At 45.2% G+C, this 22,194-nt stretch overlaps 1 protein-coding gene across 4 annotated transcripts in view; it reads right to left on the reverse strand.

The window, feature by feature from the left end:
- Window positions 1-22,194, reverse strand: part of ENTREP1 (endosomal transmembrane epsin interactor 1) — a 61,290-nt gene that overhangs the window by 22,244 nt on the left and 16,852 nt on the right. For all 4 annotated transcript variants that reach the window (XM_070431533.1, XM_070431532.1, XM_070431531.1 and 1 more), the window contains one exon: window positions 5,686-5,796. In XM_070431533.1, the coding sequence (XP_070287634.1) occupies window positions 5,686-5,796 (111 nt within the window). The remainder of the gene's footprint in view (window positions 1-5,685; window positions 5,797-22,194) is intronic.

Raw genomic sequence — 22,194 nt, forward strand, 5'->3', positions numbered from 1 at the left:
AGCTTCCTGTTTCAGTGCAGGCAGCACTGTTTAGTAGTAATAAACAAGCAGCCAACAGAGATGATACATTCTGTGCGCGTCTCCACTCTGCCCACGTACACAAGGCCCTTTCCTCCCCAAGCAGGACCCAAGCTCACTTTTTCCAACATGACACAGTGCAATTTTCATTTCTTGTACTTCTGTAATTCTCAAGATCTTATCGAAGGATTCTGCCTCCCTCAGGTAAGACGAGGTGTCATTTTATCAAGTACTCCCTTCCCACAAGTCCATCCTTGATATAAGGCATTCCGTTAAGAGAGAAACCAGGCCTGTGTGGGCTACGCACACGGCTGCATTATTCACACAACGCCCGACATTCAAATATACAGAAACCTTTGGGGTGAGCCAGTGTGGATGGTAAAATTTTCCAGATGTATGAAGGTTAATCCCTTTAAACAAGACTATTTGAAAGTTTAATCGTTCTGCAAATAATAATGAACATCAATGACTGTGCCCAGCTGATACAAGAAGCCCGATGGCTCTGTGCAAAATGATTCCAGACAACTGTGCATTTTGTGTTCTGTGTTCTCTCTGGTCCTGATCCTTCACCTCCCCTCCTAATCCCATGTCTGCCCAAGGGTTCTAAAATCGTACTCTAACTTCTCCTCAATCTCTTTAACCTGCACACAAACCTGGTCAAGTCTCCCCAAGCCTCAGTGAACAGCATTCATCCTTCAACCTCGACACCGGCTGTTAGATCTACTCCTTCCTCCCGCCATCACCCAGTACTGTGGTTCTCAGCCCTCCTGCACATCAGCATCTTCTGGGAAGATGACTAAAAAGTGGCGATGCATCTTCAGCAACTAAGGGACTGCCAACGAAAGTAAGGAGGAGATCTACTTCAGTCCCAGGAGACTGGCGGAAAATGAAAGACACTTGTTGCTGGAGGAGGGCCACTGGAGAAATGGGAGCTGAAGCCCTTTATTTCAGGAACTGCTATATATTTTAAATTAAAAATATTTATTTAGGAAGTTTTTTATGAAGTTAGACATACATTTATTTCATAACCCAGCAGTTCTACCTCTGTTTGTATATATATATATATACTCAAGAGAAATAAAATCAGGTCCCCAAAAAAAAACAACTAGACAAAAATATTTATAATAGCTTTGTTCATAATGCTCCCAACTGGAAACAACCCAAAGGTCCATCAACGGGAGAGAGGATAAAATTAGTTGTAGTGTTTTTATACAATGACATACTGCTCTGGGAAAATAAAGGATAAATCTCAAAATTTTTCATACTGAGCAAAATAACTCAGACACAAAAAGGCACATATTGTATGACTCCACTTATAGTAAGTTCCAGAACAGGCAAAACTAATCTGTGGAAGACACTGGAGCAATGGTTGCCTAAGAGAGAGTAGAGGCTGCCTGAGGAGACCACAGGACTTCCTGGGGCACTAAAATAAATGTTCTGGATCCTGATGGGGTGTATACACGAGCGTGTTTGTTAAGATGAGTATGTTTGCACTGATCAAAACCCAATGAACTGCACACATAAGATCTGTGCATTTCACTGTCTGTAAATTGTACCTCAATTTTAAAAAAATAGTGAATAAAGTCATCAAATGGTCATATGTGTAACAAAATATAAGACAAGCAGAACAACCGCTGTCCTGGGAACCTGCCCCACTCAGGAAAAGCCCACGGGGACAGGCAACACCGCTCCTAGTGGCCGAAGCCAGACCACCACAGACAAGAAAACAGTGACCTAACCTGCTCCTCTCTCCGTCTCCTATATCTTTAAGTGAGAGAAAAACAATATGCAGGCGAGTAGATACAATATATCCCATTTTTGAAAAGTAAATTTTGAATAACCCCACCCCATACATATGTATGCAATGGGCATGAGAACATGAAAGGGAACTTCCTGGCTTGTTGCCATGGACTTGGGGTGGCAGGTGTGGGTGGGGAGGGAAGGAGGAAGGAGAGCACCTCCCTCCCGGCAAAGCCTTCATCTGTCAAGTAGCCTCACTAATGAAAAACAACTATAAGTCTCCACTGATGGAAATTTGTGTGTTTTATGCATAGAATGATGGCAAAATAAAGTTATCAAGTAGTTCATTGTTCTATCCCCAAATAGTAAGATTTCAAATAATTTTTTTACATTCTGTCCTATACTTTTATGGCTTGTTCAACTTTTTATCTACACTAATAAAAGACAAAGATGCTAATTGACCATACCTTCGCTATGCTCATCAGCCAATCAGAAGAGTATGCAAATTAACCCAACAAAGATGGCCATTAAATTTGCATACTGCAGGCAGATCTCCCTGTGCTGCCCCGCCTGGGGCTGGAAGCAGTGAGATCCCAAGCCGTTGCCCACCCCAGCGCGGGATCCAAGCCTGCTGCATGCGGCCCGGGGCGGGGGGCGGGGGGGGGGCAAGCGGCAGCGTGATCCCCAGCCACTGCCCGCCCCAGCATGGGATCCAGGCCTGTTGTGTGCGACTGGGGGAGACGGGACAGGCACCGCGGGATTGGGCCTGCCACCAGGGGAGCGGGCCTAAGCCAGCAGGTGGTTATCTCCCAAGGGGTCCCAGACTGTGAGAGGGCACAGGTTGGGCTAAGGGACCCCCCCCCCCCCCGCCCCAGCCAGTGCACAAATTTTTGTGCACCGGGCTTCTAGTAATTATATAATCAGAATCAATCACAGAGTTGGTTTCGTGGTGAGAAAAATGCTTCAAATTAAACATACACTGAAAAGCTTTAAAAAAATACTCATGCCCAGGCTCCCACTCCAGGGCAACTGAGAATCTCTGGATGTGGGATCCAAGTTTGGGTGGGATTTTTTTAAAGTTCCCCCAGGTTATTCTACTGGGCCAGGTTCAAGAACCACAAAACTTCTTAGGAAAGTCAACAATCTATACTCTTAACCCCTACAACCTGGCTTCTGTTTTCTCCAGAGCTACCAGTGATGGAACCATGAGGCTGACTTCTCACCACTGTCCTCTCAACCTGGTTTCTACCCACTCCCTCTGTTGGTTCATTGTTCAAGGTCCATCTCAAATGTCTATACTCGGGTGGCCCTCCCCATCTTCCCATGGGTGCAAGCCCTTCTTTTGCATCCCCTAGAACCATGGTCGGCAAACTGTGGCTCGCAAGCCACATGCGGCTCTTTGGCCCCTTGAGTGTGGCTCTTCCACAAAATACCACGTGCGGGCACGCACGTACAGTGCAACTGAAACTTCGTGGCCCATGCGCAGAAGTCGGTTTTCGGCCTGGGAGAGTCTATTTTGAAGAAGTGGCATTAGAAGAAGTGGGGGTACGTTTGCTGAGGTCGACCCCTCAGATTTAGGACGTTTTTAGTAAAGGCCAGCTTAGGAGTACCCTAATTAAGTTAATAACAATGTACCTACCTATATAGTTTAAGTTTAAAAAATCTGGCTCTCAAAAGAAATTTCAATCGTTGTACTGTTGATATTTGGCTCTGTTGACTAATGAGTTTGCCGACCACTGATCTAGAAAGGTGTCTCACTGATGGCTGAACATCTACCCTGCTCTGCAGTTGGGCGTCTATTCATTCCCTCCATTAACACTGATCAAGCATTTGCACGCGAATCCTACTCCTCTTGCTTGTGATTAAATTCTAGGTCAGAAGCGATGTCTGCCTTTTCTTTCTACTCTCTGCAGCCTCTAATATGGTGTTTGGCATGTAACAGATGCTACAATCTTGCCCAATTGTCTTTTTAGATATTATGACTTTCCACTTCCAGCTTGTATCCACTCTGTTTTCCCCTTCTAATTTGCTGTGTGATTGATAATGAGAAAATTTAAGCTTTGTTCAAAAAATTTTTTTCTGGGAACCCTCAGTATCTAGAGGAATGTTTAGGAGGCTGCTGAAAACTCCCAAGGAAATAGAAAACCATGGAAATTCCCACTGGAAAAAGAGAGGAGACACGTGTATGAATATCTTTATCCCCCAAAAAGAAAAGAATACAAGTCTAGGAGTGTACAGCTAGGACATTCTGGAAGATGATCTTGTGGGGGGACCAGGGACTATTTCCTGAAGGAGAAAATCTTCGAATGAGGCTTTAGAAGACTGATGACACTTGGATGAACGGGGAAGTAAGGGGTAGGGAATTTGAGGGGGAGAGGCAGCATAGCTAGAAACAGGAAGTAGGGCAGGAGCCTGGGTAATGACCTGCAGGCTCTGGCTCAAGTATAGGGACTGAGCGGCTGCAGGGAGCAGGAAGGATGAGGGTGAATCGCAGAGGGCCATCAAAATCAGAAAAGGTTGTGAGCCTGCGATCCCAAAACTTAAGGTTATTGAGTAATTACATGACAAAGATCCAAAGGGCTGTTCAGCGGGAGCAGCAGGCTTGCAGTAGTGCCCAAGGAGCTTTCCTGTTTAGGAAGGTCGTGAATTTCCCTGCGAGGGACTAAGCACAGCCTTTGGAGGATGTGGCCCTTCTTTGCTTGTATCTGGCTGGTTTCAAAAGCATGAGAGGGTGAGACTGCCTGGTAACCAAGTTCCAAATAGATGAGATTTAATACAACTTCTAAAAAAGTCCTTGTATTTGCTTTGCTTCATGTCACAGGGAGACATTTGTTACTACAAAGTCCTTTTGAAAAGTTCAGAGATGACGAGCAATTTCACTTGTGGGTATAGACGCCAAAGAATTGAAGGCAGGGTTTCATACATATATTTGTCATCCTTTTTCCATAGCAACATTATTCACAATAGCCAAAAGGAGGAAGCAACCAAGTCATCCATCGATTAATGAGTAGATAACCAAAACGTGTTATACACGTAGAGTGGAACATTATTCACACTTAAAAAGAAAGAAAATTCTGACACACAGTAAGTACAATATGGATAAACTTTAAGATTACTGTGTTAAGTGAAATAAGCCAATCAAAAAATACTGTATGATTCCACTCCTATGAGGTACCTGAAGTAGTTAAATTCATAGAAAGTAGAATGGTGACTGCCAGGGGCTGGGAGTGGGGGCCAAGAAGAACGGGGAGTTACTGTTTCATGGGAAAAGTGCTTCAGTCTTGCAAGATGAAAAGAGTTCTGGAGATTAGCGGAACAACAGTGTAAATGTGCATAATACTACTGAGTGGTTAGGATGGTAAATTTTATGTTATGTGTATTTTACCACAATTAAAAGTTATAAAAAAAAAATTCAGAGATGGTATAGTTCCACAAACTCTTATACTCAATTCTGAAACCTTAAAAGTTTCTAGTACAGCCGCTGTCCCAGATTCCACTGGGGCGCTACAGAATAAATAGTCTATACATCACATTTATCTTCTAAAAACTGGGAAAACTCTGAAATCTGAAACACACCTGGCCTCCAAAGGTTGTGGATAAAGGCCTGCTGACTTGTATTCTTATAATACCCATTTTTCCTCTTTGGATGAGAGCAGATAGATACTGACAGTAGATACCTAATCCACCAGTTAACTAACGATGCACTCTATTACTGGGGTTTGGGGTTCTGCTGGCTGGCCCCTGCCTAGAACAGAATAACTGACAACCTGAGTAAAATAATTAGCAGACAGCTTCCTTTTACCAACCTTGGGTTTCACTTTAGGAGGCTGCCTGGTGCATCCATGTTGCCAGCTATACACTGGCACTCAATGTGAGCCAGACAGGCGGGGTCAGCCCAGTGAACAGTGGCGTTTCGGGACTGCTTACCAAATCACACCTGGGCACGCTGGACACGAACTGGGCCCCTTGGCAGCCCAGGATAAACCCAGCGAGATTTAAGAGGACACACACCACAGAGAGCAGCACGAAGAGGTTGACCTGAAATGACAAGAACATAGGTAGTTAGAAAAAGATGACAGCTAAGTTCAGAGAGGGTTTTATCTGAAGAAAACAAACTCACATTCTCTTCCTAGAGGAAGCATTTTCTTTAAAGTCAGAACCATGGCTTTAGTTTCAAAAACTTCCCCCCACTTTTTAGAATGTTTGAAATGTGCTCAGGAATGCCAGTACCTTTCAAATGTTCTCAACAATTCCATGTCCCAATCCCCCCGCCCCCCACCCACTTGTCAGATAAGGAAGTTCTGCCTCTATCTTTTATCTATACAGTGCAATAAGCAATAGTGATTTTCCCCTTGAGCCGTTATTTTTCCTGAGGTTTGCAGAATCAATGATAAGTAGACAAATGGAGAATTCTAGAATATAAATGGAACCCAGGGAAATCAAGACGCTCAGAGCCATTACTGGCCAGAAATTGTAGTATACAAGTGACAATAAAGATGAGCCCTTTTGCAGTTCTGTGTGACAGGCTGAGCCTCTCCTGATAAGATTGGAATTTCCTTCGGTTGCCCCTCAAACCCTTCACCCAATCAGTGGTCAGACAGAGCGGCACCAGTAACCACTGCTGTATCTACCGCAACATCAGATGCTTTGAAAAGAAAGCACACCACTAATCTTCATAACTAAGGCTTAGCAGCAGCAGATGTAAAATGGGTCCATCACCCAACGCTAGACCCCAAACTTCATCATTAAAATCATAAGTCCAGCTCATCAAATGACTCCATTAAAAAATTCAACAGGCAAGCCCCAGACTGGAAGAAAATATATCATGCATATGTTGAACAAAGAAGCTTTTCCAGAATATACAAATTACTCCTCAGCTCAAAACAGAAAGCAGACAACCCAAAGGGAAAATTGGGCAGGTGCTCTACCTCCCTGGAGCATGCCTTCCCCTTCCCCTTCCCTTCTCCTTCCCTGCCCCAGGCACTTTACCATTAGCTAAAACAAACAAACAAACAAACAAAACTGGGCAAAAGACTGGAACATGTATTTGACATAAGAAGATACAGGACTGGCCAATAAGAGCATGAAAAGGTGTCAACATCATTAATGATCATGAATGCAAATTAAAACTATAATGAGATACCACTTTACACCAACAAGAATGGTTAAAATAAAAAAGACGGACAACAGTAAGTATCGGTGAGAATGAGGAGCTCGTGGACACTCAGACATCGCCTGTCCGGGTATAAAAGGTACCACCGCTTTAGAAAACTGTTTTTCAATTGCTTAAGAATTAAATATAAATCTCCCATGCAGAGGAATTCCAAATAATTTATGGGGATACTCCACCCTCAACTCCCTACATGTGGGCTGAAAAGGATCCAGGGGAAGTAACTTTCACGGGGAGAAACCCGACAAACACAGTATCAACCCGGTGACCAGGGTTAACATCACTAATACGTCCTGTTGATGGTATGCACCCTTCATCTGATATGATGAAAATGGCATTCTACCTCTATAGTCTTCCTGCCCAGCATTCATAATAACCTCAGTCTGTTCATGAGAAAAACAGCAGACAATCTCAACTGAGGCACGTTCTACAAAGTGCCTGACAAGGACTCCTCAAAGCAGCGGAGAACATCGAAATCAAGGAAAGTCTAAGAAACGGTTGCAGACATGACAACGAAATGTAACAAGGCGTCCTGGGTGGGATCCTGGACAGAGAAAGGACACTAGGTATAAGCTAAGGACACCTGGAGAGTAAACATTTTAGTTGACAATGACGTACCAATATTGGTTCATTAATTGTGACTAATGTACCTTTAGTTCATTAATTGTGTCAATAATAGGGAAAACTAAAAAAGGGGGGAACATCTGTAATACTCTCAACAGTAAAGATTTAAAAAATAATAGGGGAAACTGGGATGAGGTTATAGGACCTCTCTGTACTATCTTTACAAAATTTCTGTAAATCTAAAACTATTCTAAAATATAATTTTAATTTTTAAAAATTCTGAATATATATACCTACCATATGACCTGCAATTCCACTCCTAGAAATAGACCCAGAGAAAAATATGCAACTGCCCACAAAAGGACTTACAGAAGCTATTAACAGCAGCTTTACTCATATTAGACGAAAAAATAAAAAGAACTCAAATATCCAACAACAGGAGAACAAACTGATAGTGGAATACTTCCAGCAATAACTTGAACCATAAGTATTTTATGATACTTATATATCAGGCAGCTTGATGCAAAAGGTATTATGTTCTTCAAGTCAGTATTTGGAATTCATCTCAAATCTGACCTTTTGCAATTGTGCCTTCTGTTCATTCCAGATTTCAATTAAATGACCCAATAAAAGAATATTTGTGGGGAGGGGAAAGAATATTTGTGGAGCCTGAGGCTATCAAGAAGAAACAACATTTTCAATTTGCCTATTCCTACCTGCTAAAAGTCCCTCATAATCCCCATCACATAATAGCCTTAAATAATTATGCCTGTAACTGCTTGGTATTATTCAATGTCTTTTATGAGACAAGATTTCATTCTCTAAATAGGTTGACCTTTCCCACTGCCCAGCACTTTTATTTTGCTTATTTCCCTAGTGCTCCAAGTCCAAGATGCAACTGAAACTCAACTATGCATATTTAAATTAATAAATTAGTCCAGTAATCACACGAAGATAGAGTAGTTAAAAAATAAATAGCTTTAAAATGATGCATTGAACATAAGCATTTAGTCCTACTAATTCCTGAAAGCACATTAAAATGGCAGTAAAGGGAAAATTTTAAATGCAGAAATCCATAAAAACAGAGCAAATGGGAAAACAGCAACAACATTTTAGAAACTAGAAAGCCATGAGCAAGTGCGAACTGACTCAACAGTCCTGAGAAAAGTGAATCATACAATATCAATGAGAAAAGCCAGAACTTAACAGGATTTACTCCTCAGAATCTCCAAATGTTCTTACAGCTGCATATACTTCTGGAAAAGAAAGTGAGCCTAAAAATAGGATTGTTCAAGAGCCTAAGAAGCAATTAGAAAATGATACAACCACTGTGGAAAACTATTGGCAGTTTCTAATGAAGTTAAACATACACCACCCTATACTCAAGACAAATCAATGTATATGTCCACAAGAAGATGCACAAGAATGTTTGCAGCAGTGGATTGGTTCATACTAACCAAAACTTGGAAACAATGCAAAGATCCAAGAATAGAATGGATGAACAGATTATAGTATATTCATAAATTGAATAAAACTCTGTGCTATGGCCTGAATGTTTGTATCCCCCCAAATTCATATGTTGAAATCCTAACCCCCAAGATGATGGTATTAGGAGGTGGGGCCTTTGGGAGATGAATGGGATTAGTGAATTTTGTGTGTGTGTGTGTGTGTGTGTGTGTGTGTTTCTATTTAAATATCAAAAGCTCATCAAATTCCTCATGAGGAAAAACTCAAAGACTTTGAATTTTAAAAACTCTAATACTTATTTTTATTCTTGACACATCTTTTTAATTGATTGGAGAGGGGAGAGATAGAGGTAGAGATAGAGATAGAGATAGAGATAGATAGAGATAGAGATAGAGATAGAGATAGAGAGAACAGGGAAGGAAAGGAGAGCGAGAGGGGGAGGGAGGGAGGGAGGAAGGGAGGGAGGGAGAGAGAGAGAGAGATTTGTTCCACTTATTCATGCATTCATTGGTTGCTTCTTGAATGTGCGGAGATCCAACCTGAAACCTTGGCATATCAGGATGATGCTCTAACCAACTGAGCTATCCGGACAACAGTATGGTGATTGTGGGAGCGGGCAGGGGTGGAGGGAAGTGGAGGAGGGTAGAGGGTGAATAAATGGTGATGGGCTGAGACTTGACGTGGGGTGGTGAAAGCACAATACAATGTACAGGTGATGTGTTGTGGACTGTGCACGTGAAACTTGTATAATTTTGTTAGCCAGTGTCACTCCAATAAATTCAATAAAAATTAAAGAAATGCTGCCTCAGAATTATTTTCTTTCACAATGTCATTCATTTTTTTTGTAATTTCCTAAGAAAATATCACTGGTACTCATTTAATCACTATGCCTTCTGCGCCCCCCCCCCCCCCCCCCCCCCCCCCGCCATGCAGTCTTTCATACTACTCAAAACAAATGTAAAACAATATACACTTTCTCCAGTGGGGCACAAAGTTTGAACCAAGGACCCTAAAACATAAGTGGTCTTAAATAATACTGAATGAATGAATGAATGAATGAATGAATCCAACAATCACTCAGTGAACAAATGACAGAAAAATGGATACTTTATGGTAAGTACTACATGGGGGTATCATGCGTTCTTACTAACATTCTGGAACATACACAGACAGGCCCTGAAAGGCAAGCACCGAATCCACTACCACTGCTTGCATGAAAATGGTCGCCACCTTTGCTCTGGTGGGAACTCACCACTTCCTGAGGAAGGAAGATGGGAAGGGCTGCAGGAGGGGGGGGGGGGGGTGGAGGAGGGGGGGGGGGGTACAAAGCAGCCCGTGCTTAGAATTCAGGTTACATTTTCCCTTGAAAACAAGAACGCCATGTGGCCTGGCTGGCATTTTAACATCTAGGTTCTTGGAGACATAGAGTCCAAGCTCCAAACCACTGATTAGTCACTGATAAGACAAATTCCATAGAACCCATGACAGTTCATATAACTGCTTATTTGACTCTTAACATTTAAAATTTTAATTTGGTTTGGGGAAGTATTTTAATACAAAGATGTAGAACCCTGAACAAAGCTATCTGAGCACAACACAATGACACCAGGGGCGGGGAGGGGGGAATGAGGACAGGACACCAAACTCAAACTTTTCTGAAGTAGTTTAGCAAAATGAATGTTTCTGATTGACCCCCCAGCACCATGGAAACCAACAAAACATAATAAATCACAGTCGCTCAAAAGCCCAGACTCTGGCTCCTCCGAACCTGTTTGGGGAGCTCACACAGGCACTGACTTGGTTTGTCTGTGTGGCTTTAATCCTCAGATCCCAAGAGAACTTACTCCCGTGACACCCCTGAAACGTCTCCCAGAAACTTGGCAGGCATATCACTAACATTCAGACTGCTTCTCCTTGCCAGCAAGCCAAACACAGGCCCACTGCTGCGGACAGAACCAGCTGTCTCTCTTTCCTCTCAAAGATGCTCAGTGTCAGATGTACTCAGGTTGTGCCTGTCCTGAAATTAAAGTGTTTAAAATATAGTAACATTTATTTCCAATTGCTTTTTCAATGGGAGCAGAAGGCTTCTTCCCCTCTCCACCAAAGTACGACACAAATGATCATCAGTTGGAGAACAGTTTCGAGATGAGTCACTAATTCTGGTGAAAATGTATAGGTCTCGGGTTACTTTCCCGTCTCCTTATGTGTGAAAGGGGAACTCTGTCCTACCAGGACTCTTCGCCCCGATCTTTTGCACCTCTCCCATCTTCCAGGGCTCCCTTTCGGTTCATCACCCCTCATTTCTTAGGAAAGTGACTTTTCTCATGAGCTAAGCAATCGGGGCGTAAGAAAAAAGGGGAGGTCCTTAGCATGTGTCTGGCTCTATAATTCCCCAGTACAGCTTAGTTCTGCCATCCCTAAATTAACATGTTCTTGTCAGGAATGCGACTGTGACCAGGGGACAAACATCTGAATGAGAATCTCAAAAGAAATCATCAGAGGGTGACATGACACATCAGATCTGCTATACAAATCAGGTGAAAGGGTCAGGAATGCGCTGACAGAAGTAAAGTTGGATTTGGAGATAAGAAAACAGAAAGTTAGGTTTAAACAAAACTGCTGATCTATGATTCTTGATACTCTCTTTACTCCATTATTCTTTTTTCCCCCTTTTCTTTGTACTTCTCTAATTTGTGCTCTGTTCTTGCTCCTGGCCTCTCTTCTGTTGCAGTTAGCTTCTCAAGACTTGACAGGTTAGAGTCAGACCTTATGATTCCCCAACAATGAAGATCACTGCTCTCGAGAACAATCTGCTACCCAGAGTCAAGTCTCTGAGGATGTCTGCCATGAAGTCCTTCCCTCTCTGTACTCACAAGCTGTTCACATTGTATGTGAAGTCCAATACATACAATGGCATATTCTCCAGCCTTAAAAAGGAAGCACTGGCACATACTACATCAGGAATGAACCTTGGGAACAGTATGCTAAATGAAATAAGCCAGACACTAAAGGATGATTATACTTATACTAGAGGCCCGGTGCACAAAATTCGTGCACCCGGGGGCCGGGGGGTCCCTCAGCCCAGATTGCAAGAGGGCACAGGCCAGGCTGAGGGACCCACCAATGCACGATCAGGGCTGGGGAGGGATGTGGAAGGTTGGCCAGCTGGGGAGGGACTGTGGGAGCGCTCCAGGACGTGTCCGGCCCGTCTCACTCAGTCCCGATTGGTCGGACCCCAGCAGCAAGCTAATCTACCGGTCAGAGCGTCTGCCCCCTGGCTATCAGTGCACGTCATAGCAACTGGTCGGCCAGTCGACTGTCTGCCCCCTGGTGGTCAGTGCATGTCCTAGCTAGCGGTTGAGTGGTCTTAGCATATCATTGGCATATTACGCTTTGATTGGTTGAATAGACGACCAGACGCTTAGCATATTAGGCTTTTATTATATAGGACTAGAGGCCCGGTGCACAAAAATTTGTGCACTCGGGGGGAAAGGGGGTTCCTCAGCCCATCCTGTGCCCTCTCCCAGTCTGGGACCCCTCGGGAGATAATGACCTGCTGGCTTAGGCCTGCTCCCGGGTGGCAGAGGGCAGGCCCAATCTCTGGATGCAGCCCCTGGTCGGGCTAAGAGCAGGGCCGATTGGGGAGTTGGGGCGCTGCCCCCTGACATGCACAGAGCAGGGCCCATCAGCGGGGTTGGGGCTCCATACCCTGTCACACACAGAGCAGGTCCCAACAGGAGGTTGAGGAGCTCCCCCCTCTCACTCACAGAGTAGGGCCAATAGGGGAGTTGGGGCACCGTCCCCTGTCACACACAGAGCAGGGCGGATCAGAGGGTTGGGGCGCTGCCCCCTGTCATGCACAGAGCAGGGTCCATCAGGGGGGTTGGGGGGTCCATACCCTATCACCCACAGAGCAGGGCCCATCAGGGGGTTGGGGAGCTCCCCCCTGTCACACACAGAGCAGGGACCATCAGGGGGTTGAGGAGCTCCCCTCTGTCACTCACAGAGTAGGGCCGATAGGGGAGTTGGGGCACCACCCCCTGTCACACACACAGCAGGGCAGATCAGGGGGGGTTGGGGCGCCGCCACTGTCACACTCAGGGCAGGGCCGATGGGGAGGTTATGGTTCTACCCTGTCACACACAGAGCAGGGCCCATGGGGTGGGGGGTGGGGGGAGTTGGGGCGCCACACCCTGTCACACACGGAGCAGGACCCGTGGGGGGGTGGGAGTTGGGGTGCCGCCCCCTGTCACACACAGAGCAGGGCCGATCAGGGGGTTGGGGCGCAGCCACTGTCACACTCAGGGCAGGGCTGATGGGGAGGTTATGGCTCTACCCTGTCACACACAGAGCAGGGCCCGTGGGGGGGGGGGGGGGGCGGTGGGTTGGGGCGCCGCACCCTGTCATACACAGAGCAGGGCCGATCAGGGGGTTTGGGCGCTGCCCCCCATCACGCTGATCCCGGTGCTGGGAGGCATATTACCCTTTTACTATATAGGACAGAGGCCTGGGGGCCAGCTGGTTTGCCCTGAAGGGTGTCCTGGATCAGGGTGGGGGTCCCCACTGGGGTGCCTGGCCAGCCTGGATGAGGGGATGATGGCTGTTTGCAGCTGGTCACACACCCTTCAGGGTGGGGGTCCCCACTGGGGTGCCTGGCCAGTCTGGGTGAGGGGCTGAGGGCTTCTTTCAGGCTGGCGGTTGTTGATTGAAGCTCCCAACGGCTCCTTTTTTTTCTTTTATTCTGGGCCAGCTTTAGCTCTGGCTCTAGCTCTGAGAGCAGGTATCTGGTTTGTTTCGGTTCTATAATCGAAACAATGTATAACTTCAGCTTTGAGATCCTGGCCTATATTTGTTAGAATGTTTCAGACTGCCAGCTCAGAGGCCGGCAAGTGAGGCGGGGAATGTTGGAGTCTGCAGTCACTGCAGCAAGCAAGCCTCATGTTCGCTTCCAGCTGCCTGGCTACCGGCCGCCATCTTGGCTGACAGTTAATTTGCATAAGGATATGCTGATTAGCCAATGGGAAGGGTAGCGGTCGTACGCCAATTACCATGTTTCTCTTTTATTAGTGTAGATGAGGTCAAATTTATAGAGACAGACAGTAGAATGGTGGTCAGTTGCTGAATGGGGACAGATTTTATTGGAGATAATATAAAAATGGATAGTGGTGATAGTTGTACAGCATTGTGAATGCACATAATGCCATTGAACTGTACACTCAAAATGGTAAAAATGGTCATTTTTATTTTATGTATATTTTATCAAAAATTTTAAAAATCATACATAAGATTAAACAAAAAAGAAAAGAAAGGAAAAGAGATGAAGTCCAATTTCTGCTTCCCTTCCCCCTTGATTGTAAGCTGGACTTAGGAACTTGTTTGATCTACAGAAAATGGTGCAAGTGACATTCTGGGACACACAAAGCTAGACTGTAAGCAGCCTGGGCCACTTGGGCGACCTGGGTCTCCTGGGCCACCTGGGCCTCCTGGAACACTCTTCTGAGACACTCCCTCTCAGGTCCTAACCACCATGCTGGGGGAATTACATGGGCAGGTCACATGTTCATGTTTTAGTCAACAGCCCTTACTGAGCACCCTGACATATCTTTTATGCATATATATTAAAATATTTAAGGATGAAGTGTTGTGAAGGCTGGGTTTTAATTCAAAACAACCCAATGGCAAGGGAAAAGAGAAATGGTTAGGGGTGTAGATGAGACAAATCTGATGATTATGTTAATGATTATAGTAGCTGAACAATGGGTACAAGGTATTTATTATGTTTCTCTCTGATTAGGAGTGCATTTGAAATTTACCATATCAAAAGAAGAAGGAAGAGGAGAAAATGGAAGAGAAGAAGGAAAGAAATGAGGAGGAAGAGAAGAAAGAGAAGAAGAGGGAAAGGAAAGGAGAGAGCAGAAGAAGAAATAAACCGATTTGACTTATCTCTTCATAAAAAAAAAAGGCAGGAAGAGTATTTTAGAACACAAAAGACTAAAGACACAATAATCAATGGAAATGACTGAACCTTGACTGGATCCTAGGTGGGGTTTTTTTTTTGTTTTAATGGAACTAGGTTACACAGGTGTATTCACTTTTTGATGATACATCAATCTGTACAGGTATGCATACAGAAATGCACACAAATCATACTTCAGTTAAAAAGCTTTTTGATTAAGAAAAAGTTATACAACATTTTGGAGTGACGAGAAATTTAAATAAGAGCTGAATATTAAATGACACTAGGAAATTACTGATCATTTTCTTAGCTGTCACACTGTTATTATGGTGACATAAAAGAATGTCTTATTTTTAGGAGAGAATGCCTCCTTAAGAATATAGGGGTAATGGTGGTTAAATGGAACTGTTGAAACCATTTTATAGTTGTGACGCACAATGTAACTTAAATAAGTGCTTCTATCAAAGTATTCCTTCAGTAAAATGTTTAGTCTACTGCCCATGATGAGCAGAAAAATAAACATTTATCATTGGGCTTATATGAATGATTAGAATGAGATTCAATGCCCATATCTTAAGAGTTCAGTTATCTCCAGTGCCAATTTCACCCTTTTAGAGTGAGGCATACACAGGGAGTGTGAACATCAGGGGTGGTTTATTATCCATTCTGCCTTACCCTTAATCTGTTCACAGATATTTATTAATGATTTTTTTTTCATAAGAGTTATAGGATAGGAAAATTAAGTTGTTTTTTTTTTTAACCTTTTATAAAAGTAACTCACAGAGGGAAAAAATCACGGTCCTACAGCAGTCAGACTTCTTGATTATATTGTGAACAACAGAAACCAAGTTGTGCTATGTGAGCAGAAAAGGAATTTCTTGCAAGGCTATCAGGCAGCTCACAGAATCCACAGGAACCAGGCTCAGAAGCCCAGGAAGGAGCCAAGGGAAGCTGGGTGCTGGGACCTCTCCCAAGGTCCCTGGTGGCCAGCCTCGGGCACCGGTTGCCTCTTGTCCCTAATGAATTCTCAGCTGCCTGATTACTGTCCATCAGTGGCTCCAGCTTCAGAGTCCTGGACAGGAAGTTCAGTGGTTGGAGGTCACGGGCACCCTGACCGCCGGCATTTAGAAGTGTAAGCATCTGGCCTCAGAAGCATCCACAGCTGGAGGTGGGGCCCTGCCCCTCACCCAGACTCACACAAAGGCAGATAGATCAACCCCAAGAAGAGAGCTCAGACATTGCAGACACCAATGGCCAAACCCAACTAAAGCAAGAAACTAAAACAGCCTCCTCTTTAGACAACACGTGTGCTCTGCAGGTATAAAGCAGAAAGGCAAAGTCTGCCTTGTTCCCATTCCCACTGCACTCAACAGTGGTGCCTACTAGAAACAGTTTCCTGTACGTACATCTTTTCAGAAATTTCCTGTGTAACTACAAAATGTATGTATAATCCCCCAGGTTTTTCTCACACACATACACACACACACACACACACACACACACACACACACACACGTACCATACATATTATCCTGCAACGTTTCACATGACAATGCATCTATTTTAAAATGTTCCCCCCATTGAAAACAGTTTCCCTTCTTGCTCCAAAGCATTCATTCATGATTCATGCAGTTTTCTCATAGTGTTATTCAGAACTTGATCACTACAGTCTGCAGGGCCCTTCAGCGACCAGATATTCACATATTACCAGAGTGTATCTGTAATGCACTTTGAAATACTTCAATATAGATGCTGTGATATCATGTACATAGAGGTTGGTCCAAGCTACACCCTCAGGACAATGAATAACTCCTGTGCCAGGACAGTCCGATAGCATTTATGAGAAAGGCTGTGCCCAGAAGCTGCCTCCTTTATGTCGATCTCTCAACAACATCCAGGTGACTTTGCTAAGTTGGCATAGTGACTATAGAAATGAGTTGTCTAATTCATGGAATTATTAGTTTGTTTAATCAGCACAATGGATGCTTAATACGTGTTCTCTGTGAAGTTGGTGGTGAGAGCTAAAGTCAACACAATTTCCTGTCCCTGCATTAATCAATTCTGGGACCGGCCATATATTTCTGACCCTATAGTAAACAATACTGAGAACAAGCAAAGAGAATTTAGCTACTTGCTCCAGGAAATACTTGCTCCACAAAGGTAAGACTGTGGACCAACAAAATAGTTTATTAAATCTAACAGCTTACTCACCAAATCTTGCTTCTATGCCCTCCCTTCCATTCGCCCACCAATCCAAAGCTCTTATCTCAGAGGTTCTGCCCAAACCCAATAAATTTCCCTATTTTGAAGGACTCGCCTGAGTCTCTCTTTGACTCACCCTTTCTCAGAACTACTGGCAAGGAAGTGTTTTATCTTATAGCCGCAGGTCCAATAAACTTAGCTGTGCTTGATCGGTGGAATTTCAGGTTGTCAGCCATGGTATTCAAGACAAATGGATGCAACAACAAAAAAACTAGAAGTAAAAAATTGTTCATACTGTGTTCTGTAAGCTCGATAAAAATCCCAGCTCTCTATCCTTTAAGCGTGCAAATCAGAGTGCATGAACAATTTTTGTTTGTTGGCTACTAAGAGTTTGCATATGTAGCAAAATTTGGCTTGAGACTCACTTTTATTGTAAACATCAACTTGGCAGGAAGGTTATTTCAAAGCTAAGGCAATTACCTGTTGCTACCAAATGAAACCTGCTGAGAGCATACCAAAATTGCTTAGGTAAGTTTGTAAACAAGGTACTGCTTAGGCCTTAATTCTGCCCAGAGATGAACATACAAGTACTTCCTATTTCTGAGGGTGCCAGGTTCTTACCTAATGCATAGCTCCTGGGAGCAAGTTATCAAAGGACAGAAATGAAAGCTCTACTACCAATGGGCTAAACCCACTGTGGTCACAGGTAAGCCTAAACCAAGTTCAGGGTGACTTCACGATGCCTGAGTGCATTTTTTGTTGCCATGGGTTAGTCAATGACCCATCAAACTGACAGATCTGCCCTCTTGGGGATTTTCTCAGTGGATGATGAAAAATACAGCATAATGTGCTTGCCAAACCTTAGGTCCCATTTTACATTTACAGTTTCATGTGCATTCACATCTTTTGCTCCTCACTACAGTCCTGAAGGATGGGTGCATTCACATATCTATAATAATAAAAGGGTAATATGCTAATTAGACCGAATGTCCTTCTGGACATCCTTCCAGATGACCTTCCGGACGAAACCGGGGCTGCCAGGGAAGCCCAGGTCCCGGGTGCCAGAGGGAAGCCAATGCCAGCAGCCATGGGAAGGAAGGCCTACACTTGCACGAATTTCGTGCATTGGACCTCTAGTATACTAATAAAAGCCTAGGTGGCCCTCGCGCGCAACATCGTCACAAGATGGCTGCCGTAAGATGGCACTCACAGCGGAGGTGGGGCCCAGTGGCCGCTCTGCATGGTGAGGCCGGGGGGTCCAGCGGCTCTGCGCAGCACGGAGGAGGTGGGTCCCGGCATAGGAGGCGGTTGCAGCAGAGGAAGGCAGTTGGGGGCAATCGGGCTGGCAGGGGAGCAGTTAGGGAGCGATCAGGCAGGCAGGCAGGCGAGTGGTTAGGAGCCAGTGGTCCCAGATTGTGAGAGGGATGTCCGACTGCCGGTTTAGGCCCGATCCCTATGGACATCCCCTGAGGGGTCCCAGATTGGAGAGGGTGCAAGCTGGGCTGAAGGACACCCCCCGCGATGCACAAATTTTGTTCACCAGGCTACCAGTCTATATACATAAAAGCCTAAGCAACTGGCTGACCGGCCATTAGGTATGATGCACACTAACCACCATCGGGCAGACGTTCAGCGACAGCAACTTTGTAGAGTCCCCTCTCACACTCCAGGACCCCTCAGGGGATATTGGACTGCCGGTTTTGGCCCGATCCCCACAGGCCAGGCCGAGGTCTTTTCTTACGCTGAGTCTGTGATTTCTAAACATTTTATTAGAATAAAAGGGGAATAATATCTAGAAGAAATAAAAACATTCTTTTAAAAATGGAAAATATTTGCTCTTGATGGAAAATACACAACCTAGAATACTCTGCATGCATGCACACACTACACATGCATAAATGCATGCACATGCACAGACACCCTAGCTCAATCCCAGTCATATTAAAAAGTAGCTACAAATATTTACAGACTATTTTCCAACAATCTTAATTTTGTTCTGGTCACATGAGTACTTTATCATTATAAGGAAGTGAACCCAATGAATGAGAGCCACTAATTCTGAGTTTCCATGAAAACTTGAGTTTGAAGGAACTAGGTCAAACTGACCCTCGTTTATTCAAAGCAGTATGAAACCTGAGGAATCACTGAAACAATTACAAAAGAGGGAGCACAAAGGTAAGTGGTTCTCAAAAGGAAGTAAGGATTCAAGTGTCCTCAGCTGGTGTGCACCCAACAACTCACACTGAGGACAGCTTGCCTCCCAAAGGGGCCTGAGAACACCAGCCAGCCCCCTCCGAACCTCCACCACCAATGTACTCCCTAACCACCCTGAAGTTAAAAGGGAACAATACAAAGCTCTAGAGAACAAAAGCAAGTGAGAGAAATGTAAGACAAAAGAAAAAGAGAATCTTTGAGAACTCACCTAGGACCTAAATTTCTTACTGACTCCCAAATCAACTCCACGGCCAACAATAATGTGTACTGAGCACATTGATCCTGTGGATACAGGATGAAGAAGATAGACAAGACCTTTGTCCTCACAGAGCTGACTATTTACTGGGGGAGACATACGGCCACTAGCAGTCGGACAGCACACAGGCTAATGGACAGGCTGTGAGGACAATATGCAGGGCTGGGCCCTGGGGAGGGGCAGGGTGGTCAGGGAAGGTCTCTTTCAGGAAGTGATGCTGAGCTGAGCCCCACAACAAAAGAAGCCAGCCAGGCAAACAGCTAGAGGAAGAAAGGTCCCAGGCTTACGTAAGACAGTCTGGCTGCGTTAGAGTCAGAAGGTGCTCCTGTGGGCAGAGTGTGGGACACAAAGGGAAGTTAGGGCTGAACTCTGACCAGCCATGCATGGGTCTATGAGAACAAAGATTAGGTGCCCACTGGCTTTTCTCATGGAGCACGGCCTCTCACAGAAAATGACAACAACAAACAAACAGAAAACCATCCATTGGTGTAGTCCCTAAACTCAGGAATGGGTGGGGGTGGACAAACACAAAAAGTATAGTATCGACAAAGGGGGGTGGGGGTGGGGGTGGTAGAGCCACCCCTTGGTGTCACAAGACTATCCCGTCTGTTCAGAACAGAAGACTTACACTAGGGAAAAATAAGTGGTTTGCACAGAGTTATACAGCCTTTGGGGGATGAGCTAGGACTCAAATGAGGTGTGTGTGACTGACATGTCCAGTTTCTTTCATTATATCACACAATCTTTTCATTTTTTAACATAAAAGCATTTGGCACAGGTTATATTATTAAGATTCACGTGGACTGAGGATTTTTCCATTTATGATATTGACTAAGGCTCAGATGATGTGCTGATATCCTCAGAAAGTTTTCCTGGGTTGAATTCCCGTCAATTAATTTATCTTCATTATAAATTTATGCTAATTATCATTTCAAAACAATTTCTGCATGACCAACAGGCTCATAACTGATGGTAATACAGAAATATGACAGAATGCTACTTAACAATTTTAAGTGCTAGGCATTGTAGACTCTTCATATGTGAAAACAGTATTTACTGATATTAACTTAATTAACTTACTATCCTATCTAATAATAGACAAACATGGTAATTAACTGTACCTCCGACACGCTTCCCATTGGCTAATGAGGGCGATATGCAAATTAACTGCCAACCAAGATGGCGGCCGGCAGCCAGGCAGCTGAAGCGAACAGGAGGCTTGCTTGCTCCAGTGATGAAGGAAGCCAAGGTTCCCCGCCTGCCTCTGCCGGCCTCTGAGCTGCACTCTAAGAAACAACGTTGCAATTATAGAAGCTAAACAAACCCCAGAAACCTGCTTTCAGCCAGCTGGGCCTCAGAGCTGGAGCTGCAACATTGTTTCAATTATAGAAGCCAAACAAACCCAGATACTTGCTTTCAGCAGCCGAGGTCTCAGAGCTGGAGCCGAGTCTCAGAGCTAAAGCCGGCTCTCAGCTCCAGTGACAGCCACAGAAGGTAAATAAATCCCAGAATAAATTTTTAAAAAAAGAAAAAAAGGAGAGGTTGGGAACTTCAGTCACCCGTCAGCCTGAAAACGGCCCTCAGCCCCTCACCCAGACTGGCCAGGCACCCCAGTGGGGACCCCCACCCTGAATGGGGTGTGACCAGCTGCAAACAGCCATCATCCTCTCATCCAGGCTGGCCAGGCACCCCAGTGGGGACCCCCACCCTGATCCAGGACACCCTTCAGGGCAAACCAGCTGGCCTCCACCCGTGCACCAGGCCTCTATCCTATATAGTAAAAGGGTAATATGCAAACTGACCCTAACAGCAGAAGGACTGGGAATGACTGGTCACTATGACACACACTGACCACCAGGCGGCAGACGCTCAATGCAGGAGCTGCCCTCTGGTGATCAGGGTGCTCTCACATGGGGAGCTCTGCTCAGCCACAAGCCAGGCTGACGGCTGCCAGTACAGCGGTGGTGGTGGGAGCCTCTCCCACCTCCTCAGCAGCGCTAAGGATGTCTGACCGCAGCTTAGGTCTGCTCCCTGCTGGCAAATGGACATCCCCCAAGGGCTGCCGGGCTGCCAGAGGGATGTCTGATTGCCATCTTAGGCCCAATCCCCCGGGGAGTGGGCCTAAGCTGGTAGGTGGTCATCCCCTGAGGGGTCCCAAACTGTGAGAGGGCACAGGCCGGGCTGAGGGATCCCCCCTTCCCCCCGAGTGCACAAATTTTTGTGCACCGGGCCTCTAGTCTCTATATATAAAAGCCTAAGCAACCGAACGACCGGTCGATCGGTTGCACTAACCACCAGGGGGCAGACACTCAATGCAGGAGCTGTCCCCTGGTGGTCAGTGCGCTCCCACAGCCAACCTCCCATGGCCGGCCAACCTCCCGCAGTGCCCCCCCCCCCTCCCCGCCCCCAGCAGCCGGCCAACCTCCTGCGGTCCTTCCTCCCCTGGCCGGCCAGTTCCCTCACATAGGCCTTGATCATTGGCCAGGCCGAGGGACCCTGTCCATGCACGAATTCGTGCACCGGGCTTCTGGTTAAACAGAAAAAGCAGAGCACAATATGGGATGTACAAACTGGTTACAACTTTGTGACCAAGTACATATAATTACC

The sequence above is a fragment of the Myotis yumanensis genome, unplaced genomic scaffold (assembly GCF_028538775.1).
Source record: "Myotis yumanensis isolate MYYU_CA2020_CCGP unplaced genomic scaffold, mMyoYum1.0.hap1 SCAF_12, whole genome shotgun sequence".
NCBI classification, from domain to species: Eukaryota; Metazoa; Chordata; class Mammalia; order Chiroptera; family Vespertilionidae; genus Myotis; species Myotis yumanensis.